The 22234-nt window shown below is 39.8% G+C and overlaps 1 protein-coding gene across 1 annotated transcript in view; it reads left to right on the forward strand.

Moving 5' to 3' along the window:
• The window catches only part of LOC130211897 (collagen alpha-1(XXV) chain), a 152789-nt gene that overhangs the window by 72116 nt on the left and 58439 nt on the right, over positions 1-22234 (forward strand). Inside the window, exon 3 of the mRNA XM_056442933.1 lies at positions 13450-13498. Within this exon, the coding sequence (XP_056298908.1) occupies positions 13450-13498 (49 nt within the window). The remainder of the gene's footprint in view (positions 1-13449; positions 13499-22234) is intronic.

Genomic DNA, 22234 nt, shown 5'->3' on the forward strand with positions numbered 1-22234 from the left:
TTTAATTTCATCAACTCCGTCAGGCGTTAACTCCGTCAGAATGGCTGTCTGACTGTTGACGTTCAAGCTGACGGAGTTGATAAATGCTCCAAAAACCTCATTATTTGATGCATAATAAACACAGATTGTGTTTATGATTTAATATTGGCATAATACTTATACTAAACTGACTGACTGGCAAAAAATAAATGATCAACACAAATGTTAATTAATATTTATTGCTTTTATCTGTACTGTAGGCAGACATGGCTCGATGCAAACTGTCAGTGGAGGAGCAAATAAAAAGAAATTGGGAGGATCAAAGAAAAAGAAGACAGAGAATAGACAGTGATCCCGACAGCAGGAGGGACAATCTAGAGAAGGAGAGACAAAGGTGGAAGAACAGGGTCCAAAACAAAAAAGTCAGAAATATAGGAGAATTAGGACCCAGGGAACAGAGGCACTGCAGGAAGTATTGGAGGAAAGCTCAGAAAAGGTCAAGAAGGTCCAGAGCAGTGAAGAATGCAAGGCAGGAAGTAGACACCCCTCCAGATAGTCCACTAGAGCAGCGGTCCCCAACCTTTTTTGAGCCACGGACCGGTTCCGTGTCAGAAATTATTTTCACGGACCGGCAATATAAATTACGTAATAAATATGACGTCATGCAATTATACGAAGGGCATAAAGTGCCAAAACTACAACTCATCATTACGCCGAATTAGTGTGAGTCGTGCGCTTGTTTACCTGCAACGAGCCGCTAATGGAGACGGCGACACAGACGTTTGGTACGCTGCTCCTAACCGAGTTCTGGTCGCTGTCATTAGAACACCGGCAGAGTTGTTGTGTGAAATGTCCCTTAAGGCCACCGTCATTTGCATCTCGAACACATTTTTTTCTAGCTCGGACGGGCTCGATTCACCGGGTGGGTTTGTTGACAAATGGGTTGCAGGTCTATTCTTTTGCAGTCGGGTCTTTTGTGGTTGGAGTACCGCTCAAACTCTTTTAAAAGCCTCTTCCACCCGGTCAACGTCTGAAACATGTAGAATATTCCGCTGTTCACTCACCCACACAGCAGCGACTTTATCGGCCAACTTGAAAACAGTTGTCATTTCCCTGAAGTGACAGAATTCATTGAGCAGGTTGAATATGTTTTAAGATTCTTTGGCACTGAAATGTGCCGCCAGCAGAGGGTTCGGCGCGTGAGACTCGCCTGCAGCGATAAACCCGAACTTTAAGACTCCTGAACGCGGCTCAGACGTACACACGGGTGTATCCGGTCCTTTTTCAAAATAATATATTTTTCCGACCGATTTTAAAAAAAAAATCAAACTTTTTTTATTCACTTTTTTTCCGCGGCCCGGTTCCAACCAAGCCGTGGACCGGTACCAGGCCGCGGCCCGGGGGTTGGGGACCCCTACACTAGAGCATAGTATGGAGGAGCCAACTTCCAGTAGACGTGCTCAACCTAACCAGGATGTGTTTAGTTTAAAGTTAACCTTTTACTTTGTTTATAGTATAGAGCTGGTGGTGTATTGAGTACAATTCTTGGTCATTAAAGATCTTTACCTTTCACCATACCCATTTTCTTAGCCTGTTTATGTTATGTGTGCCATTTCTCTAAATTGATGGTCTCGTAACACACAGAGGATTCTGGATCATGCATAGTTCATTGACTTTGCGAATAAGTTTTAAGTTTGTCCTTAAACAGTTAAATGCACTTATAATCCAAGCATAGAGGGACTGAAAACACATGAACTTCTCATGTGAGCTTTACAGCCTTGTTAACAGACATTGTTTGCTGTCATTTTATATCAGTCCGTCAACACCGTCAGCCCACCCACCCTAAGATGTGGGTTTTTGTCTTTAAAAAAAAAAAGCCTTTTACTTCTGTTTATTTTCTTGAGTTAATTCACAAAAACATTGCATGGACTACATGCAGTGGTGTCTTAACTGCATATAACCACGGATTAAATATGTTAAATTTTAAAAAGAAATAACAAAATTAAGTTTTTTTCCAACGGCGTTTTTCCTCAACTGTGTAAAATAATAAAAAAGGGAAGACAATGTTTTTTGTATCACTTAACTAGGAGTAGGCACACTATTACTAGATATTCAAATACTTAAAAGTATCACTGAATCACTTAAATTAAAATAAAATGATTTCTAATGCATCAGACGGAGTTGACAAATGTCAACACACAAATTGGATAAATGTCATTTTTTATAAAAAGTGATTTAATAAAAAACTTGTTCCTTTACATGGTTTGTTAGGTCACACCTGTGTTCATGAGAAAATCTATTCCAAATGAATGTGCTGCCCATTTTAGTTTTTTAGGTTTCAAAAGTAGTTTTGTCCCTTATCTCAAGAATCAGTGATTGATTTATTCCTGTATTCATTTATTTATTTATACATTTATTTAAGCATTTATTTATTTATTCTTGTATTTATTTATTTATGTATACATTTATTTAAGCATTTATTTATTTATATATTTATTCATGCATTTATTTATTTATACTTAAGTCATATTAAGTCCTCCATACTAGACAACGTGCATCAAGATGCATTATACTGCTCTATAACAAGTAGAGACAAAATCATGTCAATGTCATGTAAATCAGATGGTGTTTGTCACATAACACTGACTTCCTGTTGCCAGTAAGTGACACTTTGACTTAGTGAAAATAGGCTTGTCAACCTACTCTGGCCGTGAATTTTATTAATCATGGCCAGTTTGGGGCAGATTTGACCAAATCTGTTACATGAGCTTGTTTAATTGAAATTCACATAAAATGACTGGCACACCACAGCTACAGTATGTCGTTCGGTCAAACGTAAAGCTTTTGATAACTTTTAATAACCAAGTCTTTAGATTGTACTGACTAAATTTGAAGTGGATCTGACGAATTCCCTGGGATGAGTTTGTTACAGTGTAGAAGTGAAAAAAATAAAAATAATGAAAAAATCTAAATGGCCGAATTCCAATACAGTATTAGAACATGGTTCCAAAACACTTTTCTATGATAAAGCCCCCAAAAAGGCAAAAAATGGAAACATGACAGTTTCAATAGGGCCTTCGCTAGCCCGACGTTGTCAGTGCTCGGGCCCTGATTACATGAAAATATATAAACATAGTATCATACAATATGAGAGTACATGGTATTTGTTATGCATAATCGCGAAGAAGCAAATATTTCAAGAAACTTTACTTTTGGTGCACAACCAGTGTTCGTGAATAGTTATTTGGGTGGACAGTATACCCTCTCTTGAAATTATTTATATTAACATTTTTGAATAGCATGCAGTTGGCTTTACACCAGTGACTTTATCCTGGTTGCGGAACTGCAATGACTTTCCTCGGGCAGTTTGGGGCCCTGTGGTGCATGTTGTATAGCTCTGCTTCTCTAAATCCATCCGCACACGCACACAGAACATACTGGCTCACACATCCCTGGCAATGATGAGGTCAACCAGCAGTCATGTCATCCCTTAGCAGGCATAGGGTTACACATGATTTATATGTGACATCCAAGAGCCACAGAAGTCTTAAACACAGATAAAGTATTTCATTTGTACTTGAACAAGAGAGGGATGTTTTCCTGCTAACCATGCACTGTATGTCCCATTTGCGTTTGGCATCTCGGTTTCTTCCAGTGACCAGAAATGCTCTTGCAGCTATTTAAGCAATCCAAGCGCACATAGAAAAAGACACACACACACAGGTCTATGCAATACTGTACATATCGCCATCAGTATGCCTTGTACAATATTCATCAAACACACCCGTGGTCAGTTTAAAAAACAACTGTTGCCTGGTCTTAAGGAAGGAGTCACATTGCCACGTGTTCATGTGCTCATCTGGATGCCATAAAGTCCCTTTTCAAAAGGATATATTAGGAGTCTACAGGCTGGAATGATCAAATTACAGTATTTTATCTTAACATATACAAAAATAAGCATAGGAGGTATTAGCATAAGGAATATTAACTCACTACCAGATCAGAAGCTTAAATCAATCACTGACTGTAGCTGATCAATGCTAGGTTAGGCTAAGGTTACTTTCCCCTCTGGATTCATTAACTTCTAGTTTTAGCTCTACCCCAGTGTGCTTGTGCAAATCAGATTCCACAAATCACACCTGTGAGACCTTTTGTCCTTAAGATATTGGCTGCTGATGTTTCTGTTAACAAGCTTCCAACACTAGCTATTTTCTTGGAGGACAATATGCAAGCTGACTGAACATGCAGAGCTTTCAATGACCAGTTTTTCTTGACAATCAAATTCGGTTTTATATATCTGGTAGATTTCTCAGCCGCTGTGCATCCATGAGTGTATGTCCAGATATAACTTGAAACCATTCATTTTCTCTGTGGATTACACTTCCGCCTAGCTAGGCCAAGCTGGGCTCATTCTCGTGTTTCCCTTTTTCATTTTTCACACATGAAATTGTTGGATTTCTTGTTTTAAAATTTCCAGTTAAGATTACAAAGTTACCTACAAGTAACACTCCCTCGCGTCTAACCTTCTGTTACTAGCAGTGTTCTCAGTCTACAGCGAAGCTGTCTGATAGAGAGCTCTCACCAATTGAACTCGCAACATAAAGCTTTGGGACTTGGCCAATCGATTGGCTTATTACTGACAGTCAGTTGTGCTTCCATCACCACCGCAGTCAGGACTGCGGGAAGGATAATTGCAGTGTGTGGTGCACGGGGCGGGTCTCAAGTATCCCAGCACTCAGCCTGTTGCCAGAGGAAAACACATTGATCTCTGAAGATGATGAAAAGGCTCTTTTAAAAGCCCTGCTTCCTCCTCAGGAGTGTCCGAGCCTTGACACTGAACCAAAGGAAAACACGTAGATGATCCATGCGTGCCTGCCAGCTATAGTTGCATGCTACTTGTGTCATTTGTCTTCTATGAGTGTGCGTGTGTGTGTGTGTGTGTGTGTGTGTGTGTGTGTGTATGTGTGTGTGCTTGACAAAGAACTAAAGAAGAGCTGCTTATTGTGAAATGCTTTTCTGTCCTTGGAACCATTTGCGAAGAGTGTATGACTATGTGTGTGTGTGTGTGTGTCTTTGTTTTGGTGTTAGGTGTAAATGTCCACTGCAGGACTGCAACAAGTCAATCAATGCAAAGGCTCAAGTGAAAAAAACCACTTAAATTCTCTGCAATCAGTGCAGCACCAGGCAATTTTAATTCGTTGGTGTGGGGCGAAAGATGCATTTTTAATACTAGTTCAATCTTCCTGACGCAGTGTTAATGGGGCCTGCAGCGACTGACAAATTCCTTACATCATAATGGATGGACTCCGGGTTTAATGAGCTGACAACTGGCATCTGGACAAACACAGCGCAGGATCCAACAGACATGTACATACTCACACACTCAGGCACAAAATTGCCATGTAACATTAGGGATGGGTGGAGAAATGTTGATAACAACCTCTGATCTCTATTGAATGTACACACATAGTAACATTTGCAGAAAATACGCATCATTAATTTATTTTGTCATCAGTTGTTGCTCTCTGCGTCATAATGAACGCTGCTTCATATAATTAGTTTCAGATTTGTGCTGGGACAATGTCCTGGGACTATCTGACATTAACAAGTGTCCTGTTGGTACTGTGAATTAGTTTCAACTTGACATACTGACAACAACACTGGCATGGACTCTCGATTTTATGTCTTGTAATTGAAAACTGCAGAACCGAGTTTCACTAGAGTATGTGGAGTCAATTACCCATTATGACCGTTCGTTTTATTGAACCCCTAATCAGTGAGATGTCTTGCTTTATGCATGTTATATGAATCAAACTGGACACATGTTGATTTAGATGTGGCAATGCATTCATTAAAAGTAAATACAAAGATGTTCTTGAAGCAAGTCGTAGCCCTGTTTCATTTTATTTATTAAATAGAAAATCTGCATTTCAACCGGGTAGATGTGTGTGTGTGTGTGTGTGTGTGTGCTTGACATGCACTATTTAGAATACTATACAAGACATTATTCGGTGACAAAATAAGTGCACAAAAAGAGTACAATGAATAAAAGTAAATATCAGCCACAATGGTCTCTTTACTGGGCAACAGATTAAACACTATTTGGAAGAAATATTAACCCTCCTGTTATGTTCGTTTTCTCACAGTTGTCAGGATGTCCAAATCTGATTTTCAATTTGGACCGGTTTGTCCATCATCAAGTGATCAGGAAACCAAAAAAAAATAAAATAAAAACCATTTCATCACTAAACAAACAACATTAATATTAAATCAGTTTTTAGTTGAATTGAGTTATTTGTCTCCTCCACAGATCAGGGAGTTCAATCAGGATTTTAATGAAAATTTTATGAAAAAATACATTTTCAAACTTTTTTAAATTGACAAAAAAAATCTAAATCTACACTGTGTCTACCATAACATGTATTTTTCTTTTGTTTTTTTTTTTTTTTTTTTTTTTTTTTTTTTCATAAGACATGAGAATAGGAGATGAGATTAACTGTGCTGTCTAGGGCCCGCTCAAACCCGCACAAATAAAAATCAAGCCAAATTGTTCATAAAGTAAAGGAATGTTATGTTATGTTTTTTTTGTTTATTTTTGTGTTAAGATGCATAAATTATATGATAAAAGATGACCAAAGGCCAGCATCCAGTCGTGCCTCTTGGTGTAGTCGTATGTATTGTTATGTAATGTTGTAGAGCTTCTGTTTACCATTTTTTATAAGGCTGATATATCGATAAGGCGTAAGTGTGAGTCAAAAAAATTCAAGGTTCGCTCAAAATAGTTTTCTATTTCTCGCACAGGTGCGGCCGCAGAAAGAGAATGTGTGAGTGAGAGACAGATGAGACAGGGTCAGGTGTCCAGACAGAAGACAGAGTATATTAGAAGTACTATACTGATATTACATGAGAGAGACAAATTAGTGTCCCATGTCCAATAAAGGTGTATTTAGGGGAAAGTTGTTAGGGATAAGTTAGAGAGATAAACATGTGTGTGTGTGTGTGTGTGTGTTGCGTCTGGTGTGTGTTAGTGTGTTGTGAGTGTGTGTGTTGGTGTGTGGTGAAGGTGGTAAAAAAAGCTGCTTGTGTGAGCAAAAGCCTCATTTTACATTTAAGGTGACTTTGATAGTCTTTATCATTCTGTTTTGGTAACTTAGTGGGCTTGCAAAACATCATTTTTTTTTTGTAAACACTGTTGATTACACTATATAAGGTAAGGGTTTTTTTGTTTTTTTTTTTTTTGTATTTTTTTTGTATTTTTTTTTGACGTTGAGTACACCAGAAAAGTATTTAGAAGTAACTTTGGAAAAGAAACAATTTGTAGCATTTTTCAAACATTAGGGTTAAGGAAATGGCTATAACAGAAAATAGTTGCATTGGAGTTAAGTGCAGTTGGAAATAAGGATAATGAAGCTACAGTATATGCCACTAAATCTAGGAATAATGGGAAATATTTAAAAAAGTTACATCTAATTTCCAGGAGTTACACTTCCATTGAATCTGCAGCATACTGTAAGGGAATCTCAAACATCCATATATCTCTTTATTTGTATTTTAGAAAAAAATCCTACCGGGGGCAAATGTCTTTGTTATGTGCATTGGACATTGAACATTGAACATTTTTGATGGACTTTCAGATAAATCCTTTTAAAGGTGTGACGAACATTTCCTAGTTTGTGTGATTCTGATATGTAGAAAAGCACATATGACACATTATAGGATCAAGTGGACAACCAGTCATGCTATGAACATTTAGAGAGCAACAAGTTCCTGGAGCCATGCACAGGACTGAAAATGTATTAGTAAGAAACTTTGTTCTGCTTTCTGTCTCTTCATCTCTCATCTCTCTCTCTCTTCATGGAAAGGGTTTAAGGAAATTAAAGGATGAGTAAAAGTAGTTAAGGAAGTAATTCGGAGTACAAAGGGCTTCCTTTGCTGGGTCACAAGTTCAAGGAGACCTTCCTTTTACTCGCAGCAATGCCCATGACTGATAACCTGAAGAGGAGTTATAATCTGGATGTGACACAGTCCAGATCTTCATCTCGTCCTCCTGTTGTCTGTTGACATGTGTTAGACTTCCGAGTTTTAAATTGGGAGTTTTGCCGAAGAAACACAGGTGTAGTTTGATTGTAAAGTTGAACTTTTGTAACCTCAAAGACCTCGGAGGACAGTAGAGATCAGGGGGGCAACTCCACTGGTTGTAAGTCTATGAGAAAATGACCCCACTTCCTACCTGAGTTATTAACTCCGTAAACATGATTTTATGATCTTTTGGCAAAGGGGAGTGATTTAGAATTTGCTCAACTCATTTTGAAGATACAAATGTATGATTGGAGTCAGATGTAACACCTGAACACCACCTGTTGAGAGTGCATTGAACTTGTTTGCAGGCAAGCAGAAACGTGAAAACAGTTAAGTGATGGATAAATGTTTGAAATAGCTCGTAATGGGTATTTGTGAAGATAGATGTCTATAAGTAATGCATTAATGGTTGAAATGTGTCACGGATGGGGTATTTGAATTTCTGGATTGTGGGAATACATCTGACAAAAAAAGTCGCAAACCACTGAACTGCTGCATTTGACACACACATTCTTCGTATTTAAAAGTAATCTTTGCTATTGTCTGTGAGGTTTCACCGAGAGCTCTTGAGGGGAGTAAATTGCAGGCTTGTCATCTTGTGAGGAGAATATTTTCTCTTCATAGTTCTGTTGTAAACGTGCACATATTGCCAAATCATTGTGCGGGCGAGGCTCTGTGAGTTAGCTGTTTTGACAACAATACACATCCCCTTTCAGATGACGACACAGTGACACGTAAAGATGAGGCTGCTCTTAAAATTGTGGTCCAATTTGCATTTTTCCCCTTGGACAGTGGACCCAGTGTTCAATGAATTATCCTTTTATGTATTGATTTATTCATTGTCATTCAGAGTAAGGATGTTGGATCGAAATTGTTGTCCTTTTTGCCAGACGTTTCCACAAAAATGTACTTGTAAATTAACAAATGATTGTACAGTAGGAAGCCAGGTTTTGTGCAGCCTTAGTTCCGTTGACCTGGATACCCAATAGTTGCCAGGTTTAATAAACTTATCCATCCATGTTGTGGTTTTAAATGGACTATATTAAAGTCTATTTCGACTAAATCTTCCTAAATCCATGGAATGCTTGTAAAGACATTGAGCATCAGACTTTTTGAGAAATATTCTGAACATTTTTCTCAACCAAAGCTCCCAGTTCTGAGCCTAGTGTGGAGGCACATTGAGATGGCCCACAATACTGTATCCTTGATAAAAGAAGATAGTGATGACAATTAATAAAGACATTTTACAAATGTTTAAAACGTTTTTTTTAAAGATATTGAACCATTTGCCAACACACTGATGAAGTTTAATGTTTATAGAAAAGCATACAAAAGACAAGTGCATAGGTCTTTTTTCATGAAACTAAATGAATCAAATGTACCCTATCAAAACAATGTCATGTCAGTTTCTTGGCACTAGAATTATGAAATCTTTTTAATTCTGGACAACTCATTTTTAAACAGCACTTCTGATATTCATGAAATAGGGTGGTGGTTTACAATTTAGGGTGACAGCAAGGGAAACTAGTTATAAATGTAACCATGAAAAGTTTGAATCAAACATGAAATTGTTCTACGTTTGGCTCTATGTTTTTACTAAACAGGTGTTTGTTGCGTGGGCAGCAGAACTGTATGAGTGCCTATGACATTCTAACATCCTGCGACCCTGAATAGGATAAGCGGTTCGGATAATAACATGGGACAATGCAAACTTTATCTCAAACATGCTGAGAAGTCTAAAGCCAATTTTCTTCAACGCTGATTTACTTTGGAGGTTGTAGCTGGTACCCAGTTTGCTATTTTTGGCATAACCTTTAGTCTGAGGAATGGCTGAATTACTTTGCGAGAGAACCATTGAGTGTTCCGATTTTGTTCATCAAGCTTTGAAACAATACCGGTATTGTTAATGAGTCAGTTCCCAGGGCTGGTTCACTTAAAACTGATTGATTCTGAGGAAAAGGAGATATAGAGCAGGGCTGCAGTTCGTTTAGCTGTTCAGAGAAAATATATATTGTAGGGATGATGGGTAGTATTAAAATGCTTTTTTGTCTCAAATGCATTAAATATAAACACAAAATTTATAAAGTCAGGCAATTTGTAACTTTGAATCAATGTTGTAATGAACAACATGAGCAAAAGTACTCAAAAGCAATACAGCCATGGCTTCAAATAGCATGTTACACAATACTGGCAATTACATGGGATTACTTTCTGCCAAATAGCATTGAAATGAAAACTTCTATCAGTATTTTTGACAAAAAGAACCTATGTGGGATTGTAAAGAGTCTTGTGTATTGTTACTGTTCCTAAAAAAACAGATTATGAATAAGACTTGAAAATATTGTGGTGGTTCAATGTTGCTCTCACGACTAATCTGGTGACATTCAATCACAATTTGTTAACATCATATTAACAGATATAATGTGCGTTAAATTATATGGTTTATATCTCGGAGTCATGCTTTAATTTGCTAATTTGCATTGAACACAAAGTTCAGATGAGACTGATGGAAATGTCAGTAGTCTAAATGTTTTTTCGAAAACTTTGGTCAAATTTTAATTTGTATGTAATGCTGGAACTAGTTGTTTGTTTGTTTGTTTGTTTGTATTTTTTATTCAGTCAATCAAATCAAATACAATACAATATTATCCTATAAAATAAAAAAATACAAAAGAGAGAGACTGAAAAAAAACGCTTATAAATTCCTATCCTAATATAAATTCATATCCTATCATTAATGTATCGTTACAATTGACCCTTGGGGGGACATGCATGTCTGAATCAAATTTCATGGTAATCCATCCCATTTCAGTCCAAACCACAAATGTAAATTGCGTGGTGGTGGTAAAGGAAAAGTCCGTTGGGCTCATTCTCTGGGGACCCGGATGTCTGTACACAGTTTGTTGATGATCCAACCAATAGTTTTAGAGTACAGTATATCGAGCACAGTTTTGGACCGACATTGCCATCTATAGCGCCACACCAGCAGTATAGTTTGAAGTGAAGCCAAGTAGCACTTATAATGTGGCTTTCCGCTGCTTCCTTCTAAAATGCAAGACACACCATGTAACACAACATAAAAAACAAAATACACAACACCACAGGGGCCATTTTGATTTGTCAGACCACAAACTCTGTCCGACCGAACATTTGAATGAACATCACGTTCACTTTTGATTTATTTCACTTTCAGGCTCGAAAGCTGTTGAAAAGGTTGAAAAGGTTTCAGCAGATCTTGGTGTTCATAGTTGTTGACCCTCATCATAAAATTCCCTGCCACATTTTTTCTGAAACCACTGTTCCATGACAGTACTCGGGATGCTGTGAGAAAATAGTATGCCAAATACAATGTTTTTGAGCATGAATAATGTTTTTCCTTGACAGGCAGCTTAAGATCTCTCCGCACTTCAGGGCCCAGTTTGAGTCTGATTGATTTTATTTAAGAACAGAAGATTCACAATCATTCTTTGTGTCTTAATTGTTGAAAAAAAACTAATCTGAGAACTTTCTTTGACTTGTCCTGAACTTAAGGTTATTCTTTCCCTTGTATAAACTGAATTTGTATAGCTTTTTGACATATTTGTACAACATTTTAAATGTCACTGATATAAATGCTTTATATCTTTCACAGTCTATAATCAGAGTAAAAATATTACGACGAATAAAGTAAATTCTGAAAATAATCTTGGATATTTTGTCTTGACCACCAACTCCCATGTGGGGAGTGTTTCTCTGCAGCTGTCAAAAATATACCACCAGAATCAGGAGGATGTCGTATCGACATGCAAAATATTCCCCTCAGAGGTGTCGAGTGTCGTTTCAAAGTGAGCAATAATGAAGTGACGGCCAAGCGCAGTAAACCACTTTCTGTTTCTTTTAAAACCTTGAAAAAAGAACCTATATGGAGAAACCAGGGTTGATGTGAATCACAGTAAAGAGAGTCAAACTCCACCTGTAGTTACATACTTTAAACTGTGCCTGGACCCTTCGCTGGCAGCGCCTGACATTATCCAGGAAACCGTCCAATCGGAGCAGAGTTGGAAGCTGAAGTGGAGCCAAACAGTGGGATCAGATTGAGGACTAAGAGTTGCGCAACATAGTCCTGCATTTTGCACCCACATATTTGGAGTATCCTAAAAAGCAGTGTTCTTATTTATTTAACTCTTTACTTTGTTACTTTTATTCCACTTTCATATAGAGGGATTTGTTAGATGGTACCAAGAATGTTTGTTTTATGACATACTGACAAATAAAGAGAGGTAGCTGTACATTTTGGGGGTTGGAGGTTATTATTATGGTTCTTCGTCCTGTATTTTTGAGCGGATGATAAAAGCCCAGTGTCACAAAGCCATCATTTGGAGCATCTTTAGACACCAAGGCAATAATTGTTAAGTGTTGCAGTCTGTTCAAAAACCTTCAACAACCTTATTATACTTGAGTAATTATCTTGAACCTGAACATGACGACAAATTGTTATTCTTTGACGGTATGGGCGTTAAAAGAGTCTCCAAAACAATTAGTATTTTAACTCTTTACAGCATTGTTGCTGCCTGACATTGGATCTGAATACTTTCTCTGATGCAGAACCAGACGGGGAAGATTGTTCCTCTTGGTTTCATTAACTTCCAATCTTTTTTTATCCTGACAAATCCTTTAATTTTGAGTGGAGAGAGCAATGTTCCTTGCTAGATGGTAACCATTCCATTGCAAGTCGACAAGCCTTCTCAAATTGTATGAGTGTATTTCTGTGTAATCATAAGAGCCCAACTTTTAATTTCCAGCTCGTGTAAAAGTCTTAGCTTTCCCCTTTGAATATATTGTCAATACACACGCTTTCTTTGGGGCAGAGAGCAAACAAAAATGCCAATGCCTAAAAAATGGTTTCCAGCTGCCAACCTCTGGAAAAGCCTGCATGTATTGCTGGGAGGAATGGATCATTGTGGGAGTGATGCTCCCTTTTTCCAAACTAAGAACTAAAGCAATACCATACAATAAGACCCAGTCAAGTCTTCTACATGTAAAACCTGGCAAGGCGTGTAATTGTTTTACTCCTCCAGCTGTGCTTTAGCAGATTGATGGCGCTGACAGGAAAATGGCAAACAGTAAAACACTGTCTAGGTAAACAAATTAAAAGCCAGGGCATCCGTGCTGAAAGGAAAGAAAAGGGATAAAGAAACATGGCTGACAGCATGAAACACAGTGTGTGTGTATTGTTTTTTCCACCTCAGGTTGTATATAAATAGAGTCTACCTTGAGATTTTAAAGGTGTTTGTCGTTCCTCATCCTGCTGTATGGTGGTTAGACTGCGAGAATACTTGAACATTATGAAACTGATACAAAACCAAAAAACAATTAAATTACTAACATGTATTTTTGTGACTTTTTTTACAGGACCTCCGGGAAAGCGAGGAAGAAGAGGCCGCAATGGAGAACCTGGTATGTGTGCAAGTGTGTGTGTGTGTGTGTGTGTGGCCAAAGATCACTGACGTCTCAATCCAGAAACATTCAAATAATAATGCAAGACAACGTCAGCAAATCATACTGCAGATTCAGTCATGTAAAAGTACACTGTATATCTTTGGAGGCCAAAATAGGTTATAGATGTGTAATTTGTGGCCTGGTGGTTTCAGTTTTCACTTGGATTGTTTCAGCTTCAGTCGCCATAGAAACACTACATTTTAACAGCAAAACTGTGAGACAGTGCAGTTTGAGATGATCCCCGAACTCTTTGACGAGGATGGCGTCCGTGTCCAAGTTTTGAGACACACTAACCCTCCTATGGGAATTCTTCCATGAAGTTCAGCGCATATAACAGTTGTTTGTTTCCCCAAATTCAGCAACAACTTGTCGTAATAAGTTCTCCGATCTCTCCTCCCTCCTCCCACACACTCTCCCTCCTGAGCTGAGTCAACAAACTTGGCGCAGCCGAGGCCTGGAGTATCCAGGAGAAGGACTCGTCCCACAGTCGTGTCGCAACAAATTGATTTCACAGCGAGAACATGTACTTGGCGAGGAGCTGCAGCCACACTCCGCTCACCTGATAGTGAACGCGATAATGGGCTCTGGAGTGGGGCAGTGTTCCAGGAGTGAGAGTGCAGCCAACGTTTTAGAACAAAAGTACTGCCCTCGTAAAAATAAATTAGAGAGACAGGGCAAAGTAAGGTCCCAATTTGAAGTGAGGTAGAGTAATAAGGGAGCGGTTTGGTTTCACAGTCTGAGAAACAAACACCGTGTGGAGAGGAAGAAAAAAAACGATCTGCTGGTTTTACCACCAAATCCAGCCGCTACTTTTCTAAAGTCACAGGGATCACTTCCAGTAAGCTGTTATTTGAGTATTGGAGATTCTATTTCTACCTTCATTTTTTATTTGGCCAAATTAGTTTTGAATCCCATTGTGGCCATTTTGAGATTGTGTGGTGGGGCTTTCTGCCTCTCCTTTTTTCTGAGTAACATGATACTAAAGTAATCCAGTGCATGACTTGAAAGCCGAGGGAGGGGAAAAAGAATCGAAATCAATTGATAAACAGACAAAAATTCAATGTTCTGGTTAGATCTGTAATATTGCCAGTCTTTGTTGATACAGCGTTTAACTTTCAAATAAGCATCCATCATGCCAGCATATCTCAAATAGCACCATTGTGCAAAGACTCTATCTGGTCAGCCAGAGAAAATGTGGAGAATGTGAGCAGCTTCTTTTAAACAAATCAATTGGAAACAATCAAGCAATCATAACCCACTCACAATGTCTGGACTCGAAAGTGGCTTCAGGAAAGACAATAGGGAGCAATTGGGATGACAGGCCTGACCACTTTGTATAAAAGCCCAAATTACAGCACGAAACAAGGCTGAGGTACATTGTCAAATCGGAGTGACCTGGTGACCTGAACGAGAGAGACTGTTATATTAAGGTCAGCGATGCAGTGTTTGCACTAGCTTTGTATCTGCACCTTCAATGACATTTCAATGGCTTCACGGAAATCAAAATGAAAGCTTTTGTACAGAGAATGTCCTTTTAAATATGTTTCAAAGGTAATTTGCATATTAGCATGCAATTATAGCTCAGTTATTTCTGCTACATTTACGGTTTGAATATGTTGGCAGGTATATATAATTTAAAAAAAGGTTTGCAACACTGGCTGATGGTGAAGGAAAGCATATTTAATTCATGATTTGCTTTAACCAAAAGTAAGTAAGCCGCAGCAAGTTTCCAACAAATTCAGGCCGAGGTGTGTTGCAGTTTACTCATCTACAAAGGCGAGGAAAGCTCTCGGCCAGACTTGGCTGCAACTGACAGAGAGAACAAATAGGAAAAAGACACAGTGATATTTACCTATGTATAAAACATGAATAGGATACTTTATTAGGATCACTTGTTTGTTTTCTGGTAACATATGGGAAGGAAAAGTGTGGCATGACGGTTACGGATGAAAAACGCTTTTGTAGCAGTGAAAGCAACATTTTCAGACGGTTCCAGCAGGTGGCCAACGCTGGAAAGTGTAACAAATTTCCTCCCATATTTTCCCTGCGTGAACAATAGGCACTTTTTACTTATGAACTTGCCTTCACAAAAGGACAAATTGATGCTCAACGAGAGCCGGTTGAGCAATTTAACCTTAGAGTGAAGAAAGCCCTGATTCTTCTTTTAAAAAGTGAGATCAGTTCAAAGTGAGCCTCATTGTTCACCTTTATGTTATAACAGAGCATAACAACAACAACAACAACAACAACACTCACCTTGCTGTTAGCAATCACACATTTAATGAAATGAGTGAGTTCCGTAACGTTTCCATTAGCTGATGACAGCAGGAGTTTGGCACGCCGTGGAGGAAATGACTAGCGGGTGCCAGTGTGGGAAACAGAAAGTGAAACTCAAAGTGAGCTTTGAGGGTGGATTATTTCACATTATGTCACGGACTATTTAATTTTACAAGGATTATATTTCCTCAAATAATGTTTTTGGTCTAATTGATGCCATCACATTTAAGAACGCTTACCTTTTGAGGTGGCTGTTATGTGCTTTTCAGCATATTGCACCTTTTTATGACATCATTTCTTTGACTTTCCGTAATTTGTACCGAGCCATTTGACACAGTGGGACAGGTTTATTAAAAACAAAGTGGTCTACTGTAACTCAACGACCCATGATGCATCGCTACAGAAGTACAGCCCAGCGAGCCTCAAACACGCGGCTCCTTAAATACTCCAGCTGCTGGAATAATTTGCACTTTCTCCTGGTCATGAAGAAGAACAGTTCAAGAACATAGGACTTGTAAAGAAAATAAGAATCCCTTTTATTTTAGGGTTAAAGCAGCTGGGTACCTTTTTAATAAGAACCGAAAGGCCCTAAATGATTTGCAGGGCCCTAAAGTGCGTTGGCACACAGTCCTTTGAGCAGCAGTAATTGGGGGAAAAGACGAGTGTCAGCTCGCAAGAACGTGGGAGGATTTTTTTAACAAGCGTGCCACTCCATGTAGTCGTGAAATTAGAGAGACTTACAAATGTGATCACCGGGCCTGGTGGCCATTGTTGGCCAGGCTGCATGGAAAATGGATTGCAATTTGTCACAGGGCTATTGTTATATAAACCATACTGTAGGTAGAAATGGAGGTGGAATTTTGTAGTTACACTGAAGTATAAAGTCTGTGTATTCTGCATAGTCACTGAACACTTCATAGAAGAGACGGATCTCTACCGAATATTCCTTCCCAAAGAGCAAAAATGTCAGCAAGAGCCTGATTTCCCATCGGAGTTATTTGGAGATGTGGTTTTAGTGGAACATTGATGATATGAGTCTGTTTGATCGCTGATTGAAAACACACTAAGTACTTTTTCCTTCTTCTCCTTTCTCTTTCAGGACTTCCTGTAAGTATCCCTGCTTCACATCTTCCACCACTGTGATGCCCATGCGAAGGTAAAAACGGTGAAAGCTAACTGCAGGATGCCGTTCAGCTAATGCTTCCTCACTGTTCAAGTCAGGAGCAATTTACACAAAAGGGAAATATTTGCATAAAACCTTAATGTGCTACATTATTGCCTAACCATTAGGTTGCCAGGTAACCAGTGGGGACTGCATGTAAGTCAATGTAAAACTACAAACGAGATCTAACATATGAATTAGTGAGCTTTAGACTTTGTGCGAGATCGATGTTAAAAAGTATTAAACTATGTTTTTACAACTGATGTAAAAGACTTCCAACTTTGACAAATGTGCTGCTAGAAATCTCTGTTGTAATATTATTATTAAATGAATCTCTTTATTCCTGCCTTCCCCTAATAGGGACCCTCGTCCCGGTCATTTGGGAAGTCTGGTTTGTAACATCCTTGCTACCGTCCTCCATCCCTGCCCGCTTCCAGCACCCAGACAGATTAGCTCACCTCATTATACTGCCGGGTGATCACAGATCCACTCCCCTTAACAGATGGAAAACGTCAGAGTTTCCCCAAAAGATGAAAACAAACCCATACTTACATAAGCACCGAGGATTGTGACAGTTAGCTGTATAACCGGGTCAAGCGGGCGCTGTATGCGTGTGCGCTGTTAAAATTATTTATAGTCCGGAGGCATGTGCGATTGAATAGGTATCATAACGTGTGCGGACTGAGCTGTAAAAGCTGTAAGTTAATCTTCAGAGCCTTCTCAGGCACTCGCTCCTGGGGTTCTGGGCCGTAAGTAAGTGCAGGTGGTCTCACTTCTTCCACTCTCTCGCCAGGCCATACATCTGACATGTCAAATCCTACTGTGAGATGTCTCAAGAGCCGACTGAAACCTGTAAAGTATTTCTCTAAAAATGTTGGATTTGCCTGTAAATGTATGGGCTGACTGTTTTGTTTGGTACTTGGAGGATTGTTTCCTTCGGGTGAGTCGTAGTAAATCCAGTGCACAAAAAGGAGATACCTCACAATGTCCCAGTTGTGGCCAGCAACTCTCTGACTCTCTGTTTTTTACTATAAGAAAAGCAACCAGGTTTATGCAGAACTTCTACTGCACAAAGCAAAAAAGCGTATAATGTACAGTACAGACCAAAAATGTCTGAGGGCTGACTACTGTCTCTTTGTGAAGAGACTTTGGGTGAGTCATTGTCAGATCATTGCAATTTCTTAAGACTGTTTTTGAAGTCTGTTTTTTTATTTTTATATGTAGGAAGTGACCTCATGTGGTTTCTCATTTGCCATGCCTACCCGGGGGATGACAGGGGACACGTCTCTATGAATATTCAACAGCTCCCTTTATAACTCTGGGAAAACTGAGTAAATTGGACACAGCCCTCTCAGCCAAAGAATTATCGGCCCGCCGATGTATGGACAGGACCCGGCGGCTGCAGTGACACGAGGAGAAAATAGATCTCCTCTAACAAAGCTCATCAGGAAAGATCTTGATTCGAGGTTTGCAGAAGACATGGAATCATTATTTGGTTTCATGTAATTGGGCTTTTGTGTCCATTTTGCATGGGATCACAGGGTCAGATGTCAAGATGTTTGGTTGGATATCTTGTCTAGTCTGTATGGAGACATGTTCGAGGTGATTTTCAACTTTTACAGCATTCAAGGAAGAGTATTTTGGCTCTTCTTGTTCCTGAAACCAGAGGAAGGTTTATTTCACTGTACATAAAAGTCTTTGACATGACAGCTGAGGCAAGAATTATCATATATTTGGTTCTCATTTAAAAAATCCTCATATTTTTGCTGCAGTTCAGGAGGGGCCCTGTGTCAAAACATCAACCCCAAGCACCAACCGCTGTGTGACTGTGTATGTGTGTGTGTGTACACCATTTAGCACCAATCAAGCATAAAACACCATCCCTAGGGCTGCTTAAGAGTACCCACTAACACCACCCACTGAGACTGTACTTTTTTTTAGCGCAGACTGCATGCCATAATTAAAATGATAAAGAAAGAGAAAGAAACATGTAAATGAGGACGGAAGGGGAAATACTTGAAAATGGTACAACGTTGGAATAGCAAACCCACTTCAGCATACCTCTGCACCACACCGTAGTCTCAAACCAGGCCACTTACAAGTCAGTCATGTTAGCAATGAGGTCAATAAAGCTGGTTGCCTCTGCATCTGTGTTTGCCAAAGTCATTTCCACCCCCCTTACTTCACAAGATTCCAGAGACGCAGGTTGAAGATGAACTGTCACAATGCATGAATTATGCAGCTGTGCCACAGGGATTAGAGGAAATGTGAGGGTGAAGCAGAGGAGGCCAGACGCCCTCCACCTTTCATCCTTCATCTGCTCTGCGCCGCAGCTCCACACCTGTTAATAAAACATGTTCCAGCTGGACTTGGATCACATTTTCCCCCACGGAAAGGGGAGAAGGCGTCGGTTTATCTGAAACTGAGACCCTAGTGTGGTGGCCATGCGTGCTCTGATGTTGTGTTGATTTAGAAATATTGCTCTGCACATTCACAGTTTCACATCACGGTCGCAGGAGGAGACACGAAGAGGCTTTGGCGCGTATGGAGGGCCACAAAGAGCAGCAAGGCCATTCATTTGGGCCCCTAAGGGCAGTGGCACCAGAGGAGGCCTACTGCCACCGTCTGTGACAACATTACAAGTTTGACCTTTCTAGATGTCAGCCCTCTGCTCATGCTGTGCCCATCAGCAGCACTTGACTGTCAGCGACATAACTCTTTGCTCTAGTATTTTACAAATACCAACCTATCCACTATTGCCACATCCATTTTTGCCCTCAGTCCCTTCTTGTCTTTTAGCCCTCTCCAAAGACAAAAAGCTACACTACAAAAGCCATCGATCCCTTTCTCATTTTGACATCCACTCCACAAACTTTTCTTGGAAACTTCTGAGAAGCCGACTTCCTTTTAGATCATGCATCAGTTTACATAAAATGCATCAGGGTTGCAATGGGGCAGGAAAGTTGCGACAGAGACCGAAAACTACAACTCCAGAATACTATACTACTGTAGCAATATGCTTAATCAGCATTATGTGAACTCATTTAGCAAGGGCTTAAATGTAAATGCTCATTTCAATGTAAATGTATATGCAAGTCCTGAACTCCAGCTTTAAGGAAGGGCTTTTTTGATTGAGAGCGATTTTCCATCAAATAATGAGACATGTAGAGCTGCCACTATGTGGTTCTAATTGAATCAACAGAAGTGAAATAAATCTATTTCCAACTGGAACATTGTACCTTATTCAACATTTCATATTCAGCCGAAGAATTTTGTGGGTCAGAAATTTGCTTGCATATTGTGCAGACATTAAAATTGGCTTTGGTTTTAGGCTTTTTATGGATACAATTTGGTTAGAGCTGTTTAAATGTTTCCCCTCTTCGGGAATGACGAGACCTTCCCTGACTGAGATTGTGAATTAGAATCTCCTCCATCCCGAGCCTGTTCTCACACAACGCCACACCTATAACCAGTCACACCATCAGTTTCAGTTGCTTCAGTTCACAGCGTCCCCGCTCCCACAGGAACATCATACACAACACTGAACTAGCACACACCCACACAATCACAAACACATACGCACACATTAAAGTCATTTTATGCGGGCTAATTGTGATACACTGTGAATATGGGAACCAGATGCCATTCCCAAGTCAGTTTTCCAGTGTGGTTTTCCTATCCCTGCCTAACCTCTGCGTCCAGATTCCCCCGACGAGCACCAACCACTTGTGGTCCGCCGCTTCTGCCCATTCTGCTCTGATTACTTACATCCCTGTCCTCTTTCAGTCCCCCCCACCCCCTACCCCCACACTCCCAGGGCCTATGTAGAGCGAACAAATGGAAGTGTAGATGTACACTTCCCGTTTGTAGTGTTTTTACTGGATGTGTGCGAATCTGTTCATGTTTGAATTGCATTGGTGCAATTGATCAAACATTTGTCTCCACATTTTTTGCTGGGTAGAGAGGTTATGGGAAATGTTGAGAGAATTAATGCTACATTATTATCTTAACGATGGTGCAAAAAGAATGAAATGCTCTTAAAAGCAACTCATTGCTGGTCGAGTGTAATCGCTGAAAGAAGAGTGAAGCATTTTTGTAAAAAACATTCAAATTTGATTGCACTCACAAACATAATTCCCAAAATGTAAATGTCGTAACATTTCAATCAGGCAGGTTAAACTCAATCCAGATTGTTGTGAGATCCAGACCTCTCTGTTTCAATGTGTGGCAAACATGATGCATCACTTAACTCGTGCGTAAGTCAGGGTTTAGTCTTTTCAAGCCCTTTACGACGGCCCTGCTCCCACTTCTGTGGCGAGCAGCACTCCTCACCTGCCCCCCTCTTGACTTACTCATTCCCTGTCAACACTTGGTGCCTGGAGATTTGCTTTGCTTCACTTCCTGTGTACACACATGTTTATTCATATTGTGTAGCTGTGTGAGAATTGAGAAAACTGTTTGCCCGTAAAGAAAAGTTTGTAAAAGCGGTAGTTGTTGGCCTGTGCTCCCAGAGATGCCAGTGAGATGATTGGATCCATGTGGCCGGCAGTTCGTGCTCCAGCAACTGCTGCCAGCCCCGTTGGCCCAGGTTCTGCAACGAGGATATGAGCTCCGTTTGATGGATTGGTTCTCTGGACCTGGAGACATTTAACAGGTCACTGTGATGAAAACAAGCACACATACAGATCCCCTGTTCCTGACTTTTTTGCATCTAGTTGGATTAGATAGATTGCGGCGGAAGATTGTACCAGCAGCTTGCAGCCAAACCCACGAGAACTACTTTGCTCATGTCAACAACAGCGAAAGCTGTGGCTGCGAGCCAGCCTTTCTCCTTGCACTGCTCAGTCAGGCGAGCGCCGTCAAGCTTTCATTCATCATGTTTGAGTCAATTACGGAAGAGTAGGAACTTGAAGAACGGATATTCAGTGTCTTCCCTACTATGTGAGACATTGTGAAAATAGGCGGACAGAAGTTTTACCTTGTGAGTTAGTGGACTTTGCCTGGATATTTATTGTGTGATAGATGATGAATTCACTTTGTTGGATCGAGGCCTGCTACTTGATTTAGATTGTACTCACCTTATTTGTTGGCATTTAATCCCTTTGTCAGAGTCAAGTCCTTACATCGGATCACGAGCACCAACATGTGCAGAACTTGAGTGAGAAAGTGAATGCCTTTCCTTGGAAATATTTTGACACAATGGAGTTTTTCGGGAAGAGTAAAAAAAATCAATCATTGCTTCGGGCACATTGTCACACT

This window comes from Pseudoliparis swirei, chromosome 21, assembly GCF_029220125.1.
Source record: "Pseudoliparis swirei isolate HS2019 ecotype Mariana Trench chromosome 21, NWPU_hadal_v1, whole genome shotgun sequence".
NCBI lineage: Eukaryota > Metazoa > Chordata > Actinopteri > Perciformes > Liparidae > Pseudoliparis > Pseudoliparis swirei.